Source organism: Sciurus vulgaris, assembly GCF_902686455.1.
Source record: "Sciurus vulgaris genome assembly, chromosome: 3".
Taxonomy (NCBI): domain Eukaryota; kingdom Metazoa; phylum Chordata; class Mammalia; order Rodentia; family Sciuridae; genus Sciurus; species Sciurus vulgaris.
Window position 1 is genome coordinate 28095782 of NC_136463.1, and position 25277 is coordinate 28121058.

Here is a 25277-nt window from a genome sequence, read left to right on the forward strand (position 1 = left end):
TGTGGTGCTTGGTCAAACCCATGGCCTCATGCATGCTAGGCAAGAGCTCTACCACTGAGCTAAATACCCAGCTGTGTAAAACTGTGAACTCAAAAAATTAATTGGACATTAATTGGAAAATTGCCAACTAATTAGGATGTGAAAGCTGCCTTATATGTATGCAAACTCCTGGTTGTCATAAAAACTAGTTTGAAAAATGAAGAACATAGGGTTGATGCAAATGGTGCATTCCATTAACCTGTCAGGGTTCATAACCTGGGGCTAGAAATGACCTGTAGGAAACTTAATCAGCATTTTCCTGTAGGGGTACAGTGCTTCACCATATTTTTCTAAATCCCTTTTCTCAAATCAATATTTTAATGTAGCATCTTAAATTAAAATTTTTTGGAGGCTGGGCAGTTATCATATAGTGCAAAGGTCTAATATATACAAATGGGTAGACAGTGAAAAGTCTCTTCTGCTCCTTCTCCCTGGCTGTATCTTTTGTTCCCTGGAGATAACCAGTTGTATTCATTCTTATGTATTTTCATTAGGCAACTTTTTAGTGAGTAACTTGACTAAGCATTCTGATATAGTCACTGAATGTTTCTGGCATGGAAAAAGGGACATGTCCCTTTGTAAATGAATAAACTGACTCTGGATTATATACTTGGTACATGTGACTTGGTTATATGAGTCCCATCTTGAGAAACTAACCAGTTCTTGAATACACTGACACATTGAATTTTTTGGATACACGAAGTTAAAGATTATACTCCTGTTCATCATGGGGTGCTAAGTAGGTGGTCAGAAGAATAGTTTATATGTTATGTTTTTTGTCTGCTTCTAATGGCAGTGTATCTCCGTTTAGGTGTTGAACTTTGTGACAAAATAGTATTTTATCTGTTTAGTTAAAGATATTACTACTTTCATTTTGGAAGTTGATATGTTTACTCTTTGGAGAGCTGAATTTCTGGCCTGCAATTGAAATGATGAATGCTAAACAAGATAAATATGAGAAGTTTGCCAAGTACTTTGTAGTGACCACCTGCTTGGGTCCTTCCTGGTGATCCAGGAGGTTAGATTTATTCTGAATCAGAACCTGGAGTTAGCTTAATTTGCAGAATGTAGAAGTTTTAAAAGGAAAGAACTTGTTTGTCAGGATACATCTTTATTGAAAACCATATTAAATCTCGTTTAATTGCTTTATCTTCCTTTCTTAGGTTTGAAAGAGAAAATAGTGAGAAGATTTGAAGTCTCCCCAGATGGATCCTTCCTGCTCATAAATGGTGTTGCTGGTTATTCTCATTTGCTCTCAATGAAGGTGAACCATTGTTGTTGCTTGTTTTTCTTGGATTAGACGTGAGTGTAGGAAGTGTAGTGTGTTCTTAAATGTGCATCTGAAGTACAAGAACTTTGGGAGAAATTGTGGGCAAAGCAAGTAGGATTTTTAATATAGGAAAAACAAGTAGGATCTAGAAAATAAAGGACTAGATTGCTTTTATTCTATTCAGTGTGGTTCTTCCACACACCTTCTAACAATTGATTACCAGTATTTATTTTTTTAGACCAAAGAACTGATTGGTAGCATGAAGGTTAATGGAAGAGTTTCAGCATCCGCATTCTCTTCAGATAGTAAGAAAATATATGCCTCTTCCGGTGAGTTATATTGACAAAGCAGGAGAACCTTTGGATGTGTTTATGTTTCAAATTTTACCAAAATATGTTCCTTTTCAGTTTTCTTTTTAGTAAGGAAATCATGTTTAGCTTTGGAATTCATTTTTGTTGCCATTTGCCTTCTCATGTACTAACCTACTAATAGTGAAGGATTAGCCATGTAGCCTGCAGGGCTAATGCATTTATTTCTGCTTAATCTGAACCCTTACTCCAGCCTGGTAAAACTTGTTACATAGTTAAAACAGTAAAATTCACTGAATTTTCATTGGGAGAATAAGAATACCTACAGAAGGGTGAACTTTGAAACAGAAAAGGGAGGAATGAATAGAGAATGAAGAGCCATTTTTGATGTGGGTGTAGGGTTGTTATAGAAATGTATAATGCGTGTGGGGAAGAGGGTGGTCACCAATATCAAGTGCTTTTGGAAAGAGAAAAAAAAAAAGGAGTAATTTTGGCCATTAGATGGCCATTTCCATCATGGAAATATTTGTGGTCTCTTATATTTAATATTCTTTTATCTTGCTAGCATAATCATCATTACTTTAAACTGTTGGTGCTGATTGCTCATATTTATCATTCCTTACTATTTAAATGGTAACATAAACTGCTATCATCTTAATTAAGTTATAGTCTTTGTGATCTGGGTCACTACATTCTTTATTTTCTCCTCCATTACTGTCATAAAAAGTTTGGTACCTGTTTCCCCTGGTTTATGTATCAGGCACGCTAATGTCTGTTGAGTGGTGTTTTTTTCCTCTTCATAGTTTTTCTCCAGTTATTTATCTGAGTAGAATACGTAAACTTTTTCTAAAAGCTCAGCTGAAACTTAGAGTTTTTCATTGTCCACTTTAAACCCAAAGATAACATTTTTAGATGAATAATGTTTTCTTTTATGTATGTGACTGTACAAGAAATATTTTTACTCTGGGTTCCTAGTGGCAGAAGGTTATCATGGGTTTTTATTTGTAGTTCCTTACACTGTTAAAGAGAGTCTAAGAATGGTCAGTTCAATTGCTTCTCAATTTTACTCAGAGTTAATCAAACCCTTCTTTGGCTCTTTCATTCAGAGGACGGGGAAGTTTATATTTGGGATGTGAACTCTAGGAAGTGCCTTAACAGATTTGTTGATGAAGGCAGTTTACGTGGATTAAGCATTGCCGTATCGAGGAATGGACAATATGTGGCTTGTGGGTAAGTAAAGAGAATTTGGCGAAACCTGAGTCACATTGTCCTAATGAGAAAATGCTTAGGGATTGAACATACTCGGTGTGTTTGTAGTTCTGTTTACAAGCTGTTCAGTAGTAGGAAGTCAGTTACACCACGTCAAACTTTTGCTTTGTATTTTCTTCATGCATATATTTTTGAAGATTTTTTTTAGTGTAGATGAGTACAGTACCTTAATTTTATTTGTTTTATTTATGTGGGGTGCTGAGGATCGAACCCAGTGCCTTGCATGTGCTAGGCAAGTGCTTTACCACTGAGCTACAATTCGAGTCCCTTTATGCAATTTTAATACTTATATTAATGACAGTTTATCAGCTTGTTAGCAAAGAAAGTGCTGCATTACCTTAGATCATTGTATATTTTTCTATATTTGAAATGCCCATTTGGGCACATCAAATTTTCCTATTATGTTTGTCTTCTTGCCATTGATGAGGTAGAAAAAGTCAACTTTGGATTTTGGTCTTAAAGATTTAGCATTTTTTTCCTTTAGCTGTGTAATATAAACCAACAACATGTTCTTTGGCAGTTCCATTTGTTATTATTATAGAAATTTAAAAAATATTACCTAAAACATGTATCATTGTGTCATTACTAGAAAAACATGGTTATTACCTAGGTTATTATCTTTTAATGGCTTAATTAAATTAAATTTAATTCTCTTATTTGATTCTAAAGATGCAGGGTGGAAAAAGGAGGCCTTGGATACTTCCCAGTGGTTCTAAACTAACTTAGCAAACTACTGATTAACACCTGTGGTTCTGTAACTTTGAGAAGTGCCTTTTTAAAATGACTTTCTTAGACTAAACACAGTTGAGCCATCAAGAGATTTCAGTTAAACCTTCCCATGTTGGGAAGTCAAGTGGGTAATGTCTAGAAACAGCATACTCTATGTTCACTTCACTCCTTCAAGTTTAAAATTGAGGAAACAGCTTGTAAATTGCCCCCACCACCCTTTTGAAACTGGTCAACTACCTTGAGGCCTGGGAGGAAACACAAGTAGAACTAGGCCGTGGAACTTGGCCAGCATCATGTGGATGTGCCACAGGTGGTAGGATAGTGACAGTTACCTGGTGTTGAAGTGCCCTGATTAGGGCCCTCTCCCTTCCTTTGTTACTCCTAGTCACCCTATGCCAAACCTGTAGCAGGATAAATTGCAACTCCAGACAAACATTTGCTGGAGTAGTCTGCACCATGGCACCAATTCATGATTAGCAGATCTGGTAACAAAGTTTTAAAATGAAGACTGGTGTTTAAAACTAATACAAGTAATTTTAAGCAGAACTGCTCTTGTCTCTGTATGGGCAAGGATAACTGCACAAAAATGATCTCCTTTTAAGTTTGTGAAGTTAGTAGAGTTAATCTCTTTTTGGTCCTTGCCATCTTCTTTTTGTTTCAGTTTTTATTAATTCCCTTTGAAGGGCTTGAACAGGAAAGAATCTAATACTAGTAGTTTAAACAAATTTGATTGCCTTACAGCATAATTGTATTCTGATTATCTTGGCCAAAAATCATTATTAGGTATTTATTATTATTATTATTATTTTTTTTTTTTTTTTTTTATTGTAAACAAATGGGATACATGTTGCCTCTCTCTTTGTACATGGCGCAAAGGCATACCATTTGTGTAATCATAAATCCACATACAATAATGTTGTTTGATTCATTCTGTTATTTTTTCCCCTTCCCCCCACCCCTCCCATCCCTCTTTACCCTCTATACAGTACTTTCTTCCTCCATACTTGCCCCCCTCCCTAACCCTAACTCTAACCCTAACACTAACCCTTCCCTCCCCCCCATTATGTGTCATCCTCCACTTATTAGCGATATCATTCGTCCCTTGTCTTTTTGAGATTGGCTTATCTCACTTAGCATGATATTCTCCAATTTCATCCATTTGCCTGCAAATGCCATAATTTTGTCATTCTTTATGGCTGAGTAATATTCCATTGTGTATATATACCACAGTTTCTTTATCCACTCGTCAATTGAAGGGCATCTAGGTTGGTTCCATAGTCTGGCTATTGTGAATTGAGCAGCTATGAACATTGATGTGGCTGTATCTCTGTAGTATGCTGATTTTAGATCCTTTGGGTATAGGCCAAGGAGTGGGATAGCTGGGTCAAATGGAGGGTCCATTCCAAGTTTTCTAAGGAATCTCCACACTGCTTTCCAGAGTGGCTGCACTAATTTGCAGCCCCACCAGCAATGTATGAGTGTACCTTTCTCCCCACATCCTCGCGACACCTGTTGTTGCTCGTATTCTTGATGATCGCCATTCTAATTGGGGTGAGATGGAATCTTAGGGTGGTTTTGATTTGCATTTCTCTTATTACTAGAGATGTTGAATATTTTTTCATATGTTTATTGATTGCTTGTACATCTTCTTCTGTGAAGTGTCTGTTCATTTCCTTAGCCCATTTGTCGATTGGATTATTTGTATTCTTGGTGTAGAGTTTTTTGAGTTCTTTATAGATTCTGGAGATTAGTGCTCTATCTGAAGTGTGATTGGCAAAGATATTCTCCCACTCTGTAGGCTCTTTCTTCACATTACTGATAGTTTCCTTTGCTGAGAGAAAGCTTTTTAGTTTGAATCTATCCCAGTTATTGATTCTTGCTTTTATTTCTTGTGCTATGGGAGTCCTGTTGAGGAAGTCTGGTCCTAAGCCGACATGTTGAAGATCGGGACCTACTTTTTCTTCTATAATCTGCAGAGTCTCTGGTCTGATTCCAAGGTCCTTAATCCATTTTGAGTTGAGTTTTGTGCAGGGTGAGAGATATGGGTTTAGTTTCATTCTGTTGCATATGGATTTCCAATTCTCCCAGCACCATTTGTTGAAGAGGCTATCTTTTCTCCATTGCATATTTTTGGCACCTTTGTCTAGTATTAGAAAGTTGTATTTATTTGGGTTTGTGTCCGTGTCCTCTATTCTGTACCATTGATCTACCTGTCTATTTTGGTACCAGTACCATGCCGTCTTTGTTACTATTGCTTTGTAATAAAGTTGAAGTTCGGGTATTGCGATACCCCCTGCTTCATTTTTCCTGCGAAGGATTGCTTTAGCTATTCTGGGTTTCTTATTCTTCCAGATGAATTTCATGATTGCTTGCTCTATTTCTGTAAGGTACGTCATTGGGATTTTAATTGGGATTGCATTGAATCTGTATAGCACTTTTGGAAGTATGGCCATTTTGACAATATTAATTCGGCCTATCCAAGAACATGGGAGATCTTTCCATCTTCTAAGGTTTTCTTCGATTTCTTTCTTTAGTGTTCTGTAGTTCTCATTGTAGAGGTCTTTTACCTCTTTTGTGAGATTGATTCCCAAGTATTTTATTTTTTTCGAGGCTATTGTGAATGGGGTGGTTTTCATAATTTCTCTTTCTGAGGATTCCTCACTTATGTATAAAAATGCATTGGATTTATGAGCATTGATCTTGTAACCTGCCACTTTACTGAATTCACTTATGAGTTTTAACAGTTTTCTGGTGGAATTTCCTGGTTCCTCTAAGTATATAATCATATCATCCGCAAATAGGGATAGTTTGAGTTCTTCTTTTCCTATTTGTATTCCTTTAATTTCCTTGGTCTGTCTAATTGCTCTGGCTAGAGTCTCAAGAACGATATTGAATAGGAGTGGTGAAAGAGGGCATCCCTGTCTTGTTCCAGTTTTTAGGGGGAATGCTTTCAGTTTTTCACCGTTTAGAATGATATTAGCCATGGGCTTAGCATAGATGGCCTTTACAGTGTTAAGGAATGTTCCCACTATCCCTATTTTTTCTAGTGTTTTGAGCATGAAGGGGTGTTGTATTTTATCAAATGCTTTTTCTGCATCTATTGAAATAATCATGTGGTTCTTGACTTTAAGTCTATTGATATGGTGAATTACATTTATTGATTTCCGGATGTTGAACCAACCTTGCATCCCTGGGATAAAACCCACTTGATCGTGGTGCACTATCTTTTTAATATATTTTTGTATGCGATTTGCTAAAATTTTATTGAGAATTTTTGCGTCAATGTTCATTAATGATATTGGTCTGAAATTTTCTTTCCTCGATTTATCTCTGTCTGGCTTGGGTATCAAGGTAATATTGGTTTCATAGAATGAGTTTGGGAGGGTACCCTCCTCTTCTATTTCATGGAATACTTTGAGAAGTATTGGAATGAGCTCTTCTTTAAAGATTTTGTAGAACTCAGCTGAGGACCCGTCTGGTCCTGGACTTTTCTTTGTTGGTAGGCTTTTGATGACCTCTTCTACTTCATTACTTGAAATTGATCTATTTAAATTTTGTATGTCCTCCTCGCTCAATTTAGGCAATTCATATGTCTCTAGAAACCTGTTGATGTCTTCGAAATTTTCTATTTGGTTAGAATATAGATTTTCAAAATAGCTTCTAATTATGTTTTGTATTTCAATCGTGTCTGTTGTGATATTTCCTTGTTCATTCCGAATTTTGGTGATTTGGGTTTTCTCTCGTGTTCTCTTTGTTAGAGTGGGTAAGGGTTTATCAATTTTGTTTATTTTTTCAAAGAACCAACTATTTATTTTGTCAATTTTTTGTATAGTTTCTTTTGTTTCAATTTCGTTGATTTCAGCTCTGAGTTTAACTATTTCCTGTCTTCTACTACTTTTGGTGTTGGTCTGTTCTTCTTTTTCTAGGGCTTTGAGCTGAAGTGTTAGGTTGTTTATTTGTTGATTTTTACTTCTTTTATTGAATGCGCTCCATGAAATAAATTTTCCTCTAAGTACTGCTTTCATAGTGTCCCAAAGATTTTGATATGATGTTTCTTTGTTCTCATTTACCTCTAGGAATTTTTTAATTTCCTTCCTAATATCTTCTGTTATCCATTCATCATGTAATAGCATATTGTTTAATCTCCAGGTGTTGGAGTAGCTTCTGTTTTTTTACTCTTTCATTTATTTCTAACTTCAATCCATTATGATCTGATAGAATACAAGGTAGTGTCTCTATCTTCTTGTATTTGCTTACATTAGCTTTGTGGCATAATATATGGTCTATTTTAGAGAAGGATCCATGTGCTGCTGAGAAGAAAGTGTATTCGCTCTTGGTTGGATGGTATATTCTATAAATGTCCGTTAAGTCTAAATTATTGATTGTGTTATTGAGATCTGTGGTTTCTTTGTTCAATTTTTGTTTGGAAGATCTGTCCAGTGGTGAGAGAGGCGTGTTAAAATCACCTAGTATTATTGTGTTATGGTCTATTTGGTTTCTGAAATTGAGAAGGATTTGTTTGACATACATGGATGAGCCACTGTTTGGGGCATAGATGTTTATGATTGTTATGTCTTGCTGATTTATGGTTCCCTTAAGCAGTATGTAATGTCCTTCTTTATCCCTTTTGACTAGTTTTGACTTGAAGTCCACCTTATCTGTAATGAGGATGGATACCCCAGCTTTTTTGCTGAGTCCATGTGCATGATATGTTTTCCCCCATCCTTTCACCTTTAGTCTATGTGTATCTCTTTCTACGAGGTGAGTCTCTTGCAGGCAACATATTGTTGGATCTTTCTTTTTGATCCAATCTGCCAGTCTATGTCTTTTGATTGATGAGTTCAGGCCATTAATATTCAGGGTTATTATTGAGATATGATTAGTATTCCCGGTCATTTGGTTCATTTTATTTATTTATTTATTTATTTATTTATTTATTTTGAGACGACTTGGTTCTTCCTTTATTTGACAATTCCTTTAGGATGGTTCCTCCCATTGCTGATTTGTTTCTTTGTTTTTCATCTCTTCCTCATGGAATATTTTGCTGAGAATGTTCTGTAATGCTGGCTTTCTTTTTGTAAATTCTTTTAGCTTTTGTTTATCATGGAAGGATTTTATTTCATCATCAAATTTGAAGGTAAGTTTTGCTGGGTATAAGATTCTTGGTTGGCATCCATTTTCTTTCAGGGCTTGAAAAATGTTGTTCCAGGCCCTTCTAGCTTTTAGGGTCTGGATTGAAAAATCTGCTGATATCCGTATTGGTTTCCCCCTGAATGTAATTTGATTCCTCTCTCTTGCAGCCTTTAAAATTCTGTCTTTATTTTGTATGTTGGGCATTTTCATTATAATGTGCCTTGGTGTGGGTCTGTTGTAATTTTGTGTATTTGGAGTCCTATAAGCCTCTTGTACTTGATCTTCCATTTCATTCTTCAGATTTGGGAAATTTTCTGATAGTATTTCATTGAATAGATTGTTCATTCCTTTGGTCTGTTTCTCTAAGCCTTCCTCAATTCCAATAATTCTCAAATTTGGTCTCTTCATGATATCCCATAGTTCTTGGAGATTCTGTTCATGATTTCTTACCATCTTCTCTGTTTGTTCAACTTTGTTTTCAAGGTTAAATATTTTATCTTCAATGTCTGTTGTTCTGTCTTCCAGGTGTTCTATTCTATTGGTTATGCTTTCTATGGAGTTCTTAATTTGGTTTATTGTTTCCTTCATTTCAAGGATTTCTGTTTGGTTTTTTTTCAATATCTCTAACTCTTTATTGAAGTGATCTTTTGCTTCCTGTATTTGCTCTTTTAACTGTCAATTGGTGCGATCATTCAGTGCCTGCATTTGCTCTTGCATCTCATCATTTGCTTCCCTGAGCATTTTAATTATGTACATTCTGAACTCCCTTTCTGTCATTTCTTCTGCCATGCTGTCGTTGGGTTTCATTGATGTAACATCTAGATTTGTTTGCAGCATTTTCTTTCCTTGTTTTCTCATATTGTTCAGGTATCAGTTGACCGCTGTGATATTGCAGATTTCCTCTATTGTCTTATAATATCCCTGAAGATTTCTATTATATCCCCTCTTAGTCTTCAGTAGCCTGAAATCTTGGAGGAAGTTGATAATGCAGTGCTCCAGAAGGGAGCTGACTCCCTAGGGGTGGTGGCCTTCTGGTGGGGTATATTCCCTGCTAGTGGGCAGAGGTACCTTCACTTGCTGATGAATGGTCATCCAGAAGGGAAGTAGGTTGTGGGCTGATGCAAGACTAGTTTGGGCCTGTGTCTCTGATTTTACGGTCCTTTTGGGAGAACCTCACCCAACAGGGAGGAGTCACCCGGTGGGGAGGTCTCGCTGGTCGGTTTTCCTCCCAGAGGTTCCGTTCAATTCACAACTACCGCCTGGGCTGGGCAGCCTTCTTCTGCAATGATCCCAGGGACCCGGACCTACCTCCTGGGCCTGGAAGCCTCACCCTTCACAAACGAATCTCCTTCGGCTGCCTCTCCTCAGAGAAGCTGCCTGCAGTCCTGGAGCCTTCGCTCCGCCCCTCAGTTTGTCTGTGGGGCCCTTCCACCAAGAAGCCGTCTAGGACCCTGCTCTGCACTTTTCGCCTGGCTATGCGGCCCCTCCTCTGAGCAGCCACCTGGAGCCCCTTACAATCGCTCTGAGTCCCAGTGACCCGCCACACGCCTTTTCCTCCGGCAGCCACCTGTTGTTCCGTGCGGTCGCTCTAAGACCAAGTGACCCACCACGCACCACTTTCTCCACCAGGCAGTTACCCAGAGATCTGGTGCGTCACGAGTCCCAAGAACTCACTGTGCACCTTCTTGTCCCGACTGCCTCCCGTAGCCCTGGTGCAGTCACTTCGAGCCCAAGCACCCCGCCACGCTCCTCCTCCTTCTCCAGACAACCCCCCTATGTTCAGGAGCGGATGCTCTGGGACCAAGCCACTCACCACGCTGTTCCACCGGATAGCCGCCCAGAGCCCTGGCGCAGCTGTTCCAATTCCAAGCGACGTGCCGAGCCCGTATTTCTCCTTCTCCTCTGGGCAGCCCCCTGTGTTCAGGGGTGGTCACGTTCAGTCCAAACAGCTCACCAAGCACCTTCTCCTTTGGGCAGCCTCCCAGAGCGCGGGTGGGTTGCGCCGAGTCTAAGCGCTGTGGTGAACAGCCACCTCTCCAATGCTCCCAGCTGTCTGCGATCACTGCTCCGGCGGGGGGAGGGGCGCCTCGCCGGCAGTTCTACTTTGCAAAGATCCCTGCTTTCGGGGCTACCGCCCTGTCTGGGGGCTACCGCCCCGTCCGCCTGCCCAGTGGGAAACACTCACCCGGCTACTTTGAGTTGGTCCCAAGTCTCTCAGAATCTCCTTTTCTTGAGTCCTGAACCCACGCTGCTCCTCCGGATAGCCGCCCGGAGCCCTGGCGCAGCTGATCCAATTCCAAGCGACGTGCCGAGCCCGTATTTCTCCTTCTCCTCTGGGCAGCCCCCTCTTCAATGCTCCCAGCTGTCTGCGATCACTGCTCCGGCGGGGGGAGGGGCGCCTGGCGGCCGTTCTACTTTGCAAAGATCCCTGCTTTTGGGGCTATCGCCCCGTCCAGGGCTCCTGCCCCGTCCGGGATGTCTGCCCAGTGGGAGATTCTCGCCCGGCTGCTTTGAGTTGGTCCCAAGGCTCTCTATATCTCCTCTTCTTGAGTCCTGAGTCCTGGAGCAACACGAAACGCAGCCACCCTCTAGTCCGCCATCTTGAATCCCTCAGGTATTTATTATTGAACCTATAAAGAAGGACTTTAACCCTTGTTAGAGAAGTTTCTGATGTCATCAGAAAGATGGGGAAGGTTGCTGACTAGAGGAGCCAGGGCAGAGGCAGGAGAAGCTGGATCATGTGTCTGCCTGCCTTTCTTCCTTTTCTCCTAGTCCTGGGGTGGAAATCTTCCATCTTGGCCTTCACTGCCGGCATTTTACTCGTTTGATCTCAAAACTCATCTGTTAGTATTTGTCACCTCTTCTTATTCCATGTCCTGACATAAAGTGGATGTTTTCTGTTTAGAGTTTTGCTCTGATAAGGAAACTAAGAATATCGTAAGTAGGCAACTCTTTAGTTCATGTTGTCATTTTTTAAATGGCTTTGGTTAATCTAAGGATTGCTATATGTTTTTATTCATTGAACCGTGGTGTTGGAACATACTTGAGAAATCATACTTGTATAGTTCAAGATGTAGATCCTTGAGGCAGTAGAAAGAGGTGTGACTGGAAGAGACTGAGGATGAGAGAGGAATTGGTAGGGTTTACTCAAGAATTCGAATGTTTCCAGCTTGTTGGTTGATGTTCTTGTAGGGAAAACAGTGGTGTGGGGTAGCTCTGGTTGTGGCTTAAATTCTTGTTTTTAAAGTGCTGGAAATTGAACCCAGGGCCTTGTGTATATGCTAGGCAGCGCTTTGCCACTGAGCTATGTCTCCAGCCCTGTGTCTTTTTAAAAATTTTTTTGTTTAGTTATACGTGATAGGACAACGTATTTTGCCATGTCATATATACATGGAGTAATAATGTCCTAATTTTGCAGTTGTACATGCTGTGGAGTTGAAATGGTTGTGTATTAATATATGAACATAGGACAGTTGTGTCTGATTCATTCTATTCTCTTTCCCATTCCCATACCTCCTCCCTTCCTCACACTCTGCCCTGTCTAACCCTGTGAACACCCCTATTGTGAGTCAGCATCTGCATATCAGAGAGAGCATTCAGGCTTTGGTTTTGGGGGATTGCCTTATTTCATTTAGCATGATAGTCTCCAGTTCTATCCATTTACTGGCAAATGCCATAATCATTCTTCCTTATGACTGAGTAATATTCCGTAGTGTATATGTACCACATTTTCTTTATCCATTCATCTGTTGAAGTGCACCTAGGTTCCATGGCTTAGCTATTGTGAATTGAGCTGCTATAAATATTGATGTGGCTGTATCTCTGTAGTATGCTTATTTTAAGTCCTTTGGGTATAGACCAAGGAGTGGGGTAAGTGAGTCAAATGGTAGTTCCATTCCAGGTTTTCTGAGGAATCTTCATACTACTCTCCAGAGTGGTTGCACCAATTTGCAGTCCCATCAGCAATGTATGAGTGTACCTTTTTCCCCTACACCCTCACTATTTATTGTTGCTTGTATTTTTGATAATTGCCATTCTGCCTGGATTGAGATGGAATCTCAGTGTAGTTTTGATTTGGCTTTCTCTAATTTCTAGAGATGTTGAACATTTTTTCATATTTATTTATTCTTGGTTTTACTTCTTGAGCTTTGGGAGTCTTGTTGAGGAAGTCAGTTCCTAAGCCTGCACGGTGGAGATACGGGCCTGCTTTTTCTTGTATAAGACTCAGGGTCTCTGTTCTAGTGCCTGAGTCTTTGATCCACTTTAATTTTGTGCTGGGTGAGCGATAGGGGTTTAATTTCATTTTGCTACATATGGATTTCCAGTTTTCCCAGCACTTACCTTTTCTCCAATGTATGGTTTTGGCACTTTTTTGTCTAGTGACAAGATAACTGTATTTATGTGGGTTTATCTCTGTGTCTTCTATTCTGTACCATTGGGCTATCTGCTTTGGTGCCAATACCATGCCATTTGTTAGTATGGCTCTGTAGTTTAAGGTCTGGTATTGTGCTGCCTCCTGCTTCATTTTTCTTGCTAAGGATTGCTTTGGCTATTTTGGGTCTCTTATTTTCCAAATGAATATCATGATTGCTTTTTCTGTTTCTCTGAAGAACATCATTGGGATTTAATAGGAATTGTATTAAATCTGTATAACGCTTTTGATAGTATGCCCATTTTGACAATGTTAATTCTGCTTATCCAAGAGCATGGGATATCTTTCTTCTAAGGTCATCTTCAATTTATTTCTTTAGTATTCTGTAGTTTTTATTGTAGAGGGCTTTCACTTATTTTTGTTAGATTGATTCCCAAAAATTTTATTATTTTTGAGACTGTTGTGGATGGGATCATTTTCCTAATTGTCTTTCAGTGGATTCATTACTGATGTGTAGGAACACATTTGATTTATGGGTGTTAATTTTATATCTTACTACTTTGTGAATTCATTTATTAGTTCTGGCATGTTTCTTGTGGAAGTTTTTGGATCTTCTAAATATAGAATCGTCATGGGGAAACAGCAATAGTTTTAGTTTTTCTTTTTCTATTTATAGCCCTTTAATTTCTTTCTTCTTATATTCTTGATAGCTGCCAGTTCTGACTGGAATAAGATGAAATCTCAGGTTTAATTTGCATTCCTCTAATTGCTAGTAATGTTGAACATTTTTTCATATATTTGTTGATCGATCATATTTTTTCTTCTGTGAAGTGGTTAGCCTGTCTTAAACTCTTAATTTGAGGAGTGACCTCCCTTGGGCCACCTTCACATGGCCACAAAGGAGAAACAAACAGCTGTGGACAGGACCATGCAAAGACAAGTAGAATTCAGGTGTCCCAAGGGATTGAGTCCCTCACCAACAGTCTCACATTCGACTGGTATGGTACTGCAGTGTTTTTCCTTTCCTACTCTTATATACTATTATTCTTACCAGGATGCTTCCTTGATAATTTGGGCTGGATTTTTCGTTGTAGCACTGTAGAATGTTTAGCAGTATCCCTAGTCTCTCCCCATTAGGTGTCAGTGGTGTATATTCACCCCTCATTGCGACAATCAGAATGTTTCCAGACATTGTCAAGTTCCGTGAGAGAGCAAAATTGCCCGATTGCTTACCACTGTTGTACTTTACAGGTTATTGTTATTTTTTTAAACAATTTTTCTGTGGCTTCCATGTGCCCTTTCTATATGTCTTTTCGGCTTTAACTCCCACCACCGTCACTGCCCAGTGGTTCCTAGTCCCAGGTATCAGAATCCAGGTCCGTTGCCTGGTGCCAAGAAATGCTGAGGCAAGAGCAGAAAATTTTACTTACAGGCTAGAACAGAGAGAGGGTGGGTTCTGGGGGGAATAACACAGATACTCCTCCACAGAGGCAGAAGAGGGAGGAGGTCCAAGTTGGAAATTGGTGCCTGAGAAGTGGGGTGTCCTGCCCCTTTTATAGATTTTAGATTTCCTTTGTTCTTTTGTTCTCTTCTCTTACCTTGCCTAAGTGACCAGAAGGTGGGGAAGGAGCCTTCCAGGGGTACAGGGAGGAAGGGAGCAGCCCAGTGGGCATTCTTTAACAACTCTTTGTTGGGAGGAACAGTTCCCTGGAGGCAGGTAACCTTGGCAACAGGTTGGAGGATGGGGAAGGACTCTGGAGGTGTTAGCATTTTATTTCCTTTTCTTTTGAACTAGCCCCCATCTTTCCAGTTCTACAGGATCATTCATTACCTAAACTGTCCTTTTGCTGCCTCCCCCTCCCCCATACTTTATAAGAGATCTTGATCTGGCTAATGGCCGCCTTTTCTGTTTGGGAGGAACTTTGTGTACCAGGACACTCGTGGTTGTGATATGCTAATGGACTGACTGCCTTTAGTTAGAGAATCCATGTCTAGTAGAGGAAACTGGTTGGGGAAAGTAACAGTCATGCTGTTCTTTCATTTAGGAGTTCAAGGGTGAGCCAGTCAGCATGGCTGTTTCTCCCTGCTTTCCTGCTCTTCTCTTTGTTTCTTTTCACCCCACTTCTCCCTTTCCCAGCTTGAGTCCCACTGCTCCACAAAGCTCATTTGGAACAACTTCATCTCATAGTGATGTTTCTCTTTGAGGTCTAGATCTCAGATAGATTCTGCTGCCATATTATATTCTGTTGTATCTCTGGCAATTTTAAATGCAGTTATATTTTTCCTAGAATAAATTTTTTGTGATATTCTGTATTCCTGTGGTACTACCTACTGCTGGACATGTGGATGTCATTCAGCAAATATTTTTTAGTTTTTACAAATGTATTAGAATGAGTTTTATTCTTTTTGCATAAATTCAACTGTAAAAATAAGTTGTATATATTAAAATAATTAACTTGTGCTATTTTTGTTCCACAAACTTTTTTTTTATAATTCTAGAATTAATAGGCACTATTTAAGAAGTTCAGAAGGTAAGATTTGATCTGTGGATTATAATTTTTGTCCTTAATTAAAATGGATTTAGGCATACATCTGTTCTTAGTAAGAAAAGAGATTTACTATAAAAACAAGTACAATAAATATTTTGATTCAAGTCATGAAAAGAAGGAAAAGATGAAATTTGTGTTTGTTGGTTCAGGCTGCTATAACCAAGTATCATAGACTGGAGTGGATTATAAACAACAGCATTTATTTCTTACAGTCCTGAGGGCTGGAAGTCCGTTAGGATGATAGCATGTTGGGTTCTGGTGAAAACCGTCTTCTTTCTGTTCTTTCATATGATGGAAAAGGAGTGAAGGAGCTCTCTGAAGTCTCTTTGATGAGGTCACTCGTCCCATCAATGAGGGCTTTACTTTTATGATCTCATTATTTTCCAAAGACCCCCACCTCCTAATACCATCACATTGGGGAGTGTTAGGATTTCAACATGAATTTTGCGGGGGACACAAATAGTCCATGACAGTTTCATAAAATGAGGCTATACACTGTTTTCATTGAGTGGTTAGTATGGACTACATAGTTCTGTTTAAAGGAGTTAAGTAGTGGTGGCCCATGCCTTTAATCCCAGCTACTTGGGATTGTAAATTCAAGTCCATCCTGGTAATTTAGCAAGAGTGTTTCAAAATAAAAAATAAGAAGGGGTGGGGATGAAACTAGGTGAGAGCCACCCCTGGGTTCAGGGTTCAGTTCCCAGTATTGCAAAAAAATGGCAAAAAGAACAAAAAATGAGTATCAAGTGACAAAATGTGTATATAAGTAGTTGGAAGACTTTAACGTACTTAATTCTAATATACTATTTGTGTGATTTTTGTGTTGTCTATAAATAACAAGCTATAGAGTCTTTTATTAAACCAAATTTGTCTTTTTTGTTGTTCCTGGCTAATTATCAGAAATCAATAGTAGTAAGTACATGAATGAGGCTGTTTCAATGGTAGGAATCAGTATACTTAGTGGAATGTGTATTATTCTTGTGAGATTGAGGTTTAATTTCTTTCTTCTCTCAAGTTTATATTGAACTTATTAAGTTTGTGCTATGGTCTGAATGTGTCCCCAAAAATTCATGTTGGAACTTACATGGATTTTTATGTGAGAGTATTAAGAAGTAGAACCTTTTAAAAGGTGATTAAGTTTTCGAGGGTGGAGCTGGGGTGCGGGGTCATTGTCTCCATTCCGCAAAGAATTGAAGAATAGGACACAGAGATAGTAAGCGCGAAGTAGGTTTACTGAAGAGACAGAAACACAAAGAGAGACTTCTCTGAAGAGAAGGGGCCCCAGAGCTGGGAGTTCAGTGGGGGAGTTTTGGAGTTTAGGCCTGTTCTTTTTATGGTCTCTGAAATTTCCTCCTCTTCTTATCTCTTCCCCTGTCCACACACTCCTCACTATCATTGCTTGGTGCTCCTCTGTCCACACGTCTGTTTTATTTTTTCTTTTGGATCCCCTGCTTAGGAGCACGAGTAAGGAAGTGTCTGTCTGATTGGGTCCCCTTCTTGTATCCAGGAGCAATTTCATCAAGCAGGAAGTTGACCTCATCAGAAGATCTTCTCTACCCTCCTTTGTTCTGGCCCTGTCCCTGACCACCTTGCTTGCCACCTTGCCCTTGCTACCTAAGCCCTTCTGTATCTCCCACATTAGGACTTTTATTAAAGAGCTTAGGGAGTGGGTTCAATTCCTTCTGCCATGTGAAGGTGTAAGGCCCCCAAAAAGGAAACCCCAACTCTGTCCCATGGATCGACGGCAACCCCAATCAACCGCAGGAGGCGTCACTTGATGCAAACCGCAAGAGGTGTTTATTCCAGCGCGCTGGGACCCGACTCATGACTCACGCAGGAGTCCAGGAGTCGAGTCCCTAGCAGAAAATCTTGTAGGTTTATAAAGGCAGAAACCACACATCGGGAGGGGTCGCACATGAAAGGGGAAAAAGGGGGAAAAAAAAGGAAAAATGGGGAACAAAGCTGCCAGGAAATTTCAAAGGGGGTCTGGGTTTGCTGATAACATACAACATGTTTCACAATGTTTTACAACAGGGTGTAGATTCTGGTCAATAGTTTCTGGTAATCCTACTGTTTGAGCACTATCTGGCTATCAGGCTCAATTTACTCTTTTACTCTCTGTTTGGGGCTGTTTCCTGGAACAGCTTTAAGGGCTTTGTTCCCATTACTGGGAGGGAGACCTTAGGGAGTTGAGATAAAACAGACAGCTTAAAAAATGTCCATTCTTTCAAAGGCACATGTCCCTTTGGGAGAATGCAGCAATAAGGCACCATCTTGGAGTAGCCACCAAGCCTGATTTTGAACTTCCTAGCTTCCAAAACTGAGAAACGATTTTCTATTGTATACAAGTTGCCCAGTGTTAGATATTTTGTTATAGTAGCAGAAATGGACTATGACCATTGAATTAAGAATCTGTGAGTTATAAGTACTTTATTCTTGATGCCCATGGCCCCAGGAGGTCTGATAATTAAGATAAAAAATGTCTACTCTAAAGTTCTTGCGTTTGAATGATTCTGTTAATGATGTACTAACTTTAGTTTAATAGGATTTACCTTTTCAGAGTTTTGGATATAATTCATTGCTGATAAATATTTAAGTAAATTTAGAGTGAATGATCTCTTCTATAACTCTTGACTGTAAATATTTCCAGAAAGCAAAACTAAGATCCTGCTTGTACTGCTGCTCTTTACTACTATTTTGGAAGTTCTTATAAATGTAATAGAATAATAAAAGTAAGGAATTATAGGGGAAGGTCAGTTATCTTTCACACATTAGTATGTTAGGCTATAAGCACTATGAGAATAGTGGTCTTGGTGTCTTGTTCACCTTTGCGTTCTAAGCACTCAAATAGTGCCTGCGCAGAGTTGACATTTGATAAGTATTTATCACATGAAGGAATAATGGAGATTCTATGCTTTCTTGGATTTTCTAGCTAGACCTACATTGAAAGTTGCCAGAGTTGTTAAGAGCTCAGCAAAACTGAAGTAAAACTGAAAGAATGGGTCTAGCTTTTGCCTTGCCGTGACCTCTCCGGCTGCTGGGTTCTGTGTAACATGAAACATGCAAATGTCAGTTTGTGGGATGAAATCTATACTCACTTAGGTTATAAAATCCTTTTTTACTCATTTTAAAATGTTTTATTCTCTTTTCTTTTTGCAGTTCTAATTGTGGAGTGGTGAACATATATAATCAAGATTCTTGCCTCCAAGAAACAAACCCAAAGCCAGTGAAAGCCATAATGAACTTGGTTACTGGTATTACTTCTCTGGCCTTCAATCCTACCACAGAAATCTTGGCAATAGCTTCAGAAAAATTGAAAGAAGCAGTGAGATTGGTAATATTCCTTTTCTCTTTGTTTTTAGCCCTGGTAACTTTAAAATCTTAAGTTCAAAACATGATGCTAACACGTTGGGTCAAGTGTTGGATTATTTTAAAAAGTAACGCTAAATTGTCTAGAAATTACTAGTATTATAGCTTTTGGGTGCACTTGTTGAAATAATGCACAGCAGCCACCACATTTGTTTTATGTCAGTCCTTTTGGGAAAGCAGAGCTATCCATTTAAGTAGTGGTCCTCATTTTCAGAGATTTCTTTCAGCATATAAATTACATAACATTTAAGGCAAGCAAGCACTTCATACCTCTGCATTTTTTTTCCCCCTTTCTTTTTTTGGGCACTGGGGATTGAACCCAGGGACACATGAACCACTGAACCACATCCCCAGCCCTTTTACTTTTTTTAAATTTTGAGACAGGATCTCACTAAGTTGCGTAGGGCCTCACTAAGTTACTGAGACTGACCTTGAACCTGCGATCCTCCTGTCTCAGCCTCCCAAGTTGCTGGGATTACAGGCATGAACCACCATGCCCGACCATTTTTACTTTTTAGGATTACAGGCATGTACCACCATGCCCGACCATTTTTACTTTTTAAAGATCTGTTATTTTAATGGGTTGGACGTAATGCTTAGATTTATTTTTTTTCTTTTTGGTATTGGGGATCAAACCCAGGACCTCCTAGTCAAGTGCTATACCACTTATATTCTTAGATTTTGAAAATAAATTGAACTTGAAAATGAGTTATATAAAAATAATGGAATTCAAATAGCTAGACAGTACTTGGGAATACCTGTGTTGGGACCACCCCCATATTTGGTGATTTACTAGAAGAACTCACAGGACTTGGCATATGGTCATATTTATGGCTAAGATTTACTGTGGTGAAAGGATACAAAGCAAAATAAGTAAAGGGAGAAGGCACATGGGCTGAAGGACTGAGGAAGCCAGGCACAACCTTCTAGGCATCCTCTCCCAATAAAGTCCCACAGGACATTTAATTCCTCCAGGAGTGAGGTGTGATGACATGTCAAATGTTTTCTACCTGGGAAAGAGACTCTGTGTCCAAGGTTTTTATTGGGGGTTCACATAGGCATCCTGTCTAGTGTGTATCAAAATTCTGAAGTAAAGCCTGTGTTCAGCATGGATCATGTTGTTTATATAAATGATTTGGGCCCAGTGGACCACCCGTATTTAGGGAAGTGTAAGGAACTGTTTACCAGTCACATTGCCAGACACCATCCTGGGACCACCCTTGCAAGCAGGTCTTTCTGAGGACACTAGCCTCAGACCTGCCTTAAGCTTTTCTACCCAACTTCAGAGCTCAGCTTAAATGTCACCTCCATTTCCATGAAGTTTCCTAGTCTTCAGTCAGACTCAATTTTTTAAGGTAACAATTACTTGCTCTGGGTGCCAGGTATGACAGATGGCATAGAACTTTGAAGAGCATCGCTGCATCATGCATTCATTTGTGTATACTGCCAGGTTGTGTCTTATAAACTGTTGATTTTATCTCACTTGCTTAACAAAAAGGTCTGTATACTTCATTAGTATAAGCTTGTGTAATAATATGTAGTTTACAAAGATTTATGAAGAATTCAAAAATTTGAGTCAAATGACAGTCCTTCAGAGGATTTATATACATAGACCCAACAGTTTGTAAAACCAGAATTGTGATTCTAGATTGTTTTTTCTAGCACTGCTATGCACAGGCTTTATATGGCAGAAAGGGCAAGGTGGAGGCTTAGCTCCTGCTTGTATTATATAGAACAATGTCACTGTTGTCTGTGGTGTATACTGGGATTCTGCCTAAGATTTTCTTAAAGGGTTTTGCTGGGAAAGGGTTTGAAAAATACAGTATTTGCATATTATCGCCTTTCTGTTGAATGAATCATTTGATAAATGAGAAGGTTCCAATTCAAGGCAGCTTTAAAATCCTTGTTCCTCAGTCCCGGCTCCTCTAATGGAAGTGGTGGTGTACTCGTACATATTAACCTTTTTATCATTTTAATGGTAGTAAATTGTTTTAGAAAACCATGAGATCTATCTCCTGTTGACATAATATATTCTGCAAGATGCACAGTAGTTAGTTCAGCCTAGTTTGCTTCAGTGATCATGACAGCCTTTATGTTTTTTTATTGTGGCAGAATCTCACAAGGAATTCATTAGTAACAGCCAAATCACATTTTTTAAATAGTAGTCAACCATAATATCTAATGGAAAGAAGCCAGGCATAGCAGCTTCAGAATGCCTTGGTGAAACAGTGTTGGTATCATTAAATGCAATTGCTTATAATGATCCAAACAGTTTTGTTATCACAGCATAAAAGTAGTGAATATAAATCTAAGCCATTGCACCAGTAGGTGATGCAGAAGTCAAATCATTATCATATTTATAATCTTAGTTGTAGTAGAAAGCTGTAGGATTTTCTGTTTAATAAATTAAGAATAAATGAGCTTTTCCTTGTTGAATTTTGATCCCTGGACCCTTACCTGTCATAATAGAAGTAGTGTTAAAGATAAAAGGAAATTTCTGAGTTAATGGAGTTGGGTCTTTATGGGGCTCCTTCTTAATTAATAGTTCAATTATACCTTTTAATACAGGGGCCATAAAGAGGTCAGAGCATAGCAGAGTTCTAGCCAGGTAGTATTGATCATTGGTCTGAGGCAAGAGCACTCGTGCATGGAGAGAATTCCATGAGGAGCTTCATGGGAGACATTGAGTCTATAAATTAGGTGAGGACTTGTCTCATCTGTGGGACTGAGGCCCATTTTCCCTGGAAGTAGACTTGGAAAAAAGGCTCAGTGCCTCCTCCTCATGCCTAGGCCTGACTTTGGCTAAGCTTTTGGCTTCCTCTACACCATCAGTTTCACTTGCTGATTTGGGTTTTCATGATTCAGCTCTCTTTGAGGGGAGATGGCAGAGAGCAAGGAGTTTATCATGTAGTTGTAAAAAGGAAATTTTGATATCGGAAGATGTGGTTTGACTTTACTTAGGCTTCAGTTATATACAGTTAGGCCCTTGATAGTATTTAAGATGTTTCTTCCCTGTGATCAGATTTTAATATTCTTTACTATGGTCAGTGAGCTAGAGCATTAATGGGCCATTAATTACCATTGATGTTTCACTTGAGTTTATTCATTCCTTTATTTGTTCAGCAAACATCTGAATTTTCAGGTACCAGGCTAGATGTCACATGAATGCTTTCTTCTCCTTCCGCCCTTCCTTCCCAGTTAATAGACATAAAAAGTCAAATTTTAATTTTGGACCAGTTTGCTCCATTAAGAGAAGAGTACTTTTATGTATGTGCCAATCAAAATGAAGTTTTTGTTCCAGCAAAATGACAATGAAAAATAAGATTTAGGAAAGACTGGTTCCTGGGCTGGCGATATAGCTCAGTTGGTAGAGTGCTTGCCTCGGAAACACAGGCCCTGGTTCAAATCCCCAGCACCGCAAAAAAAAAAAAAAAAAAAGAAAGACTGGTTCCCAGTTTTTGTAATATAAGGCCTTTTATTACCTCCTGCAGGTTCACCTTCCTTCTTGTACAGTATTTTCTAACTTTCCAGTCACTAAAACGAATATTTCTCATGTTCATACAATGGATTTTTCTCCCAGAAGTGGATACTTTGCCTTGGGGAATGAGAAAGGCAAGGCCCTGATGTATAGGTAGGTATTATTTATGTTTAAAAGTAAGTATGTATGTAGTTTTTATAATTATTATTTTTACTCTTATAAGTTGTAGTTTGAGAATGTCAAATTGAGGAAAATTAGCCACTTTTAATAATCTTGCCACTTTCTTGGTTCCCTATGTTTAGATTAACCTTTGTTTTGACAATTCACTGTTTAGTCCACTGGACTTAAGTGATTTAAAAAAAAAAAAAAAAAAAAACAGATGTTGACTTGCAGTATAAGCTATAAGGAAGGACATTAATCACAAAGATATCCAAAAGTTATGTGCTATATCCTGGTTTCTTTTCTGAACCCCACATTCTCGGCTATAAAACAAGAAGTTAGAAAGTCTAATTGCATGATGGTTAGAAGATAAAGGTGACAGGGTAAAGTCAGGAACTTTCAATAAGAATCCTGTGACTTAAATCACAGTCTCCTTTCCTTGTTCCTGTGTTGCTCTTGGGGTCTACATAGAACCTTGTGTTTATGTTTAAATGCTTTAGGGAAGGCCTTCAGGGTAAAGAAAAGGAGGAATATAAATTGATTTTGAGGGGATCGTTGTGAAAAGAGAATGTAGCCAACAGTGTAAAGTTCTATTTACCTTGGAAGGAAGAGGAGTTATTCAGGGTATCTCCTCTGGTCTCATTTCTGATGTTTTGAACTGCTTCTCTCTTGGTACATATTTTATAAAAAGATGCAGATTCATATAGCACTTAGAAATTCTGTGGTTTTTAGACCTGAAATTTTCCTTTCTCTAAGTGCACTCCAGAAGCCGTTTTCACCGAGCATTGCTTTCTAGAATCAGATTGTTTCTAGCTATATTATTGAGTGAGTTGGATTGACAGCACATCGGTTGAGTTTGGGGATTAGGCATTTTGTAGAACTCAGTCTCATGCTTTGGAACAGGTTAATGATTTTATGTACAATTTGAGGCAGCGGGATCCTCCAGAATGTTGGACTGGGCAGTCTGAACCTAACTCCCTTTTGAATGATTACCAGTGTCCCCCATCTTCCTCCATGTCATTACACAAACTGAGTGATTATGTGGGTAATTACAAAGTTGTTTTTCTCTTTTTCAGGTTGCACCATTATTCAGACTTCTGAAGTGATTATTTGAAGTAAGAAAATTCTTTCTGATAATTCTGCAGGTTTTAAGATTATATCATTCAGTCACTTGGCAGAGGTACCACATGAGCCAAGCTTTGTTTCTCTGCCTGTGAGTTGCTGTATCTTTAGTTAGGGGAGTTAGGGTGGCAGTAGATCAGGAGCTGTCTGACTGGACTCAAGCAGCCTTCCTTGGGAACTTCTTATCCTCCTTGATAACAATCTGACTCTGTTCCTTTGAGGTCAGATCTCCAATATTGCATTTAGAATCATAATTACTGAACATAATTAATGTAGAAAAATTATTGTTGACTTAGTAGAGAGAGGGGGGGGTATCTGCTGATAATAGCTACCTATCTACCAACATTTTGTATGAACTTAAAGCATCTTACTTGTATATGCTTCTGGGGAGAGTATTAGTGGCTGGCCCTGTTTTGTAGAACTGATTAATAGCTGGATATTGGTTTTTAAACAGGGCATGCTTCCTTTCTCACAGCTTGACCTTCCACCTGATACTGTTGGAGTTTGGAGGCCGACCTTTGCAGTCGACCTGTTCATCACATTTGGTGTACTCTGATATTTATGAATGTTGAGGAAGACACTCTGGGAGTGCAAATAGGGTTAATTAGGGAAAAAGGATTTTTAAAGATCGATGAATTTTGAGCAACACTGTAGCAGGGAGAGGAAAGCAGTTGTTATCTTGCCTCTCAAAATAATAGTGGCAGCTCATGTTGTTTATTGACAAGCAGCTCTATCAGGTGTGTAATTTCTTCTCTTCTTTCTTCAGATCCAGCTCAGCCATGGAGAAAGCCTGTTCCAATATGTCTTCTCAGAAATTTTCCAGAAAGAATGTGTGATAATATATGATAATGATTCGTGGAGTCAGCTGTGCTTATGTTAATAGCAATGTCTTAATAAACATGTCAAATTTTTTTGAAAATAAGTCTATGTGGTTCTTACCCACCCCTATACCAGGATGCATTTCTTTTAGACTAAACATGAGAAACTGAAAACCCCTGTTATAGACAGAAATAACATAGGCAGATATTCTTGTACTTCCCTGTGGACCCTGACTGATATTTCTCCCTTTCCAACAAGTTTCTCTGTGCTTTAGGGTATCAGCTGCAGACATTCTCAGGAGCTGTGGCAGTCAGCAAGCAGTCAGGTCTCATGGAGAGAGTTTTAAATGTCCAGGTCTTCTGGGAAAGTTGATTATGGAAATGAAAAGACTCCTGGGCTTCTTCAGTCATTTTTGTTGTTACTTGGGAACGGGCATATGACACCTGGTACTCTTGTTCTACTCATCGCTAGCCGCTTCCCTCCTGGAAGTGCTCATTATGCCGGCGTACAAATGATTCCATCGTTCTTCAGTCATAATACAACCTTGAGTTAGGCTGATCCCTACATTTCTTAGGAAAAATGGACACCATATCATTTATATAAGAAGTGTTAAAGGGGTGTTGAGAAGTATCAAATAGAGGTCTATAGCCTTCAACCCCTT

At 39.1% G+C, this 25277-nt stretch overlaps 1 protein-coding gene and 1 long non-coding RNA gene across 3 annotated transcripts in view; both read left to right on the top strand.

Annotated features, from left to right (window-relative positions):
• Positions 1-24719, top strand: part of UTP18 (UTP18 small subunit processome component) — a 42113-nt gene extending 17394 nt beyond the window's left edge. The window contains exons 8-14 of one of the 2 annotated variants that reach the window (XR_013762863.1): positions 1203-1303; positions 1548-1638; positions 2724-2847; positions 18829-19003; positions 22530-22669; positions 23752-23888; positions 24564-24719. Coding sequence is in view for 1 of the 2 variants with exons in the window: in XM_079134029.1 (XP_078990155.1) it covers positions 1203-1303; positions 1548-1638; positions 2724-2847; positions 18829-19003; positions 22530-22669; positions 23752-23776 (656 nt within the window). In the remaining variant the exon portion in view is untranslated. The remainder of the gene's footprint in view (positions 1-1202; positions 1304-1547; positions 1639-2723; positions 2848-18828; positions 19004-22529; positions 22670-23751; positions 23889-24563) is intronic. The other variant, XM_079134029.1, reaches the window with a different exon arrangement.
• On the top strand, positions 19562-22480 carry LOC306657742. The gene is made up of 2 exons (XR_013762868.1): positions 19562-19924; positions 19955-22480. It is a non-coding gene; the product is annotated as an uncharacterized lncRNA (long non-coding RNA).
• Positions 24720-25277: the final 558 nt, after the last annotated feature.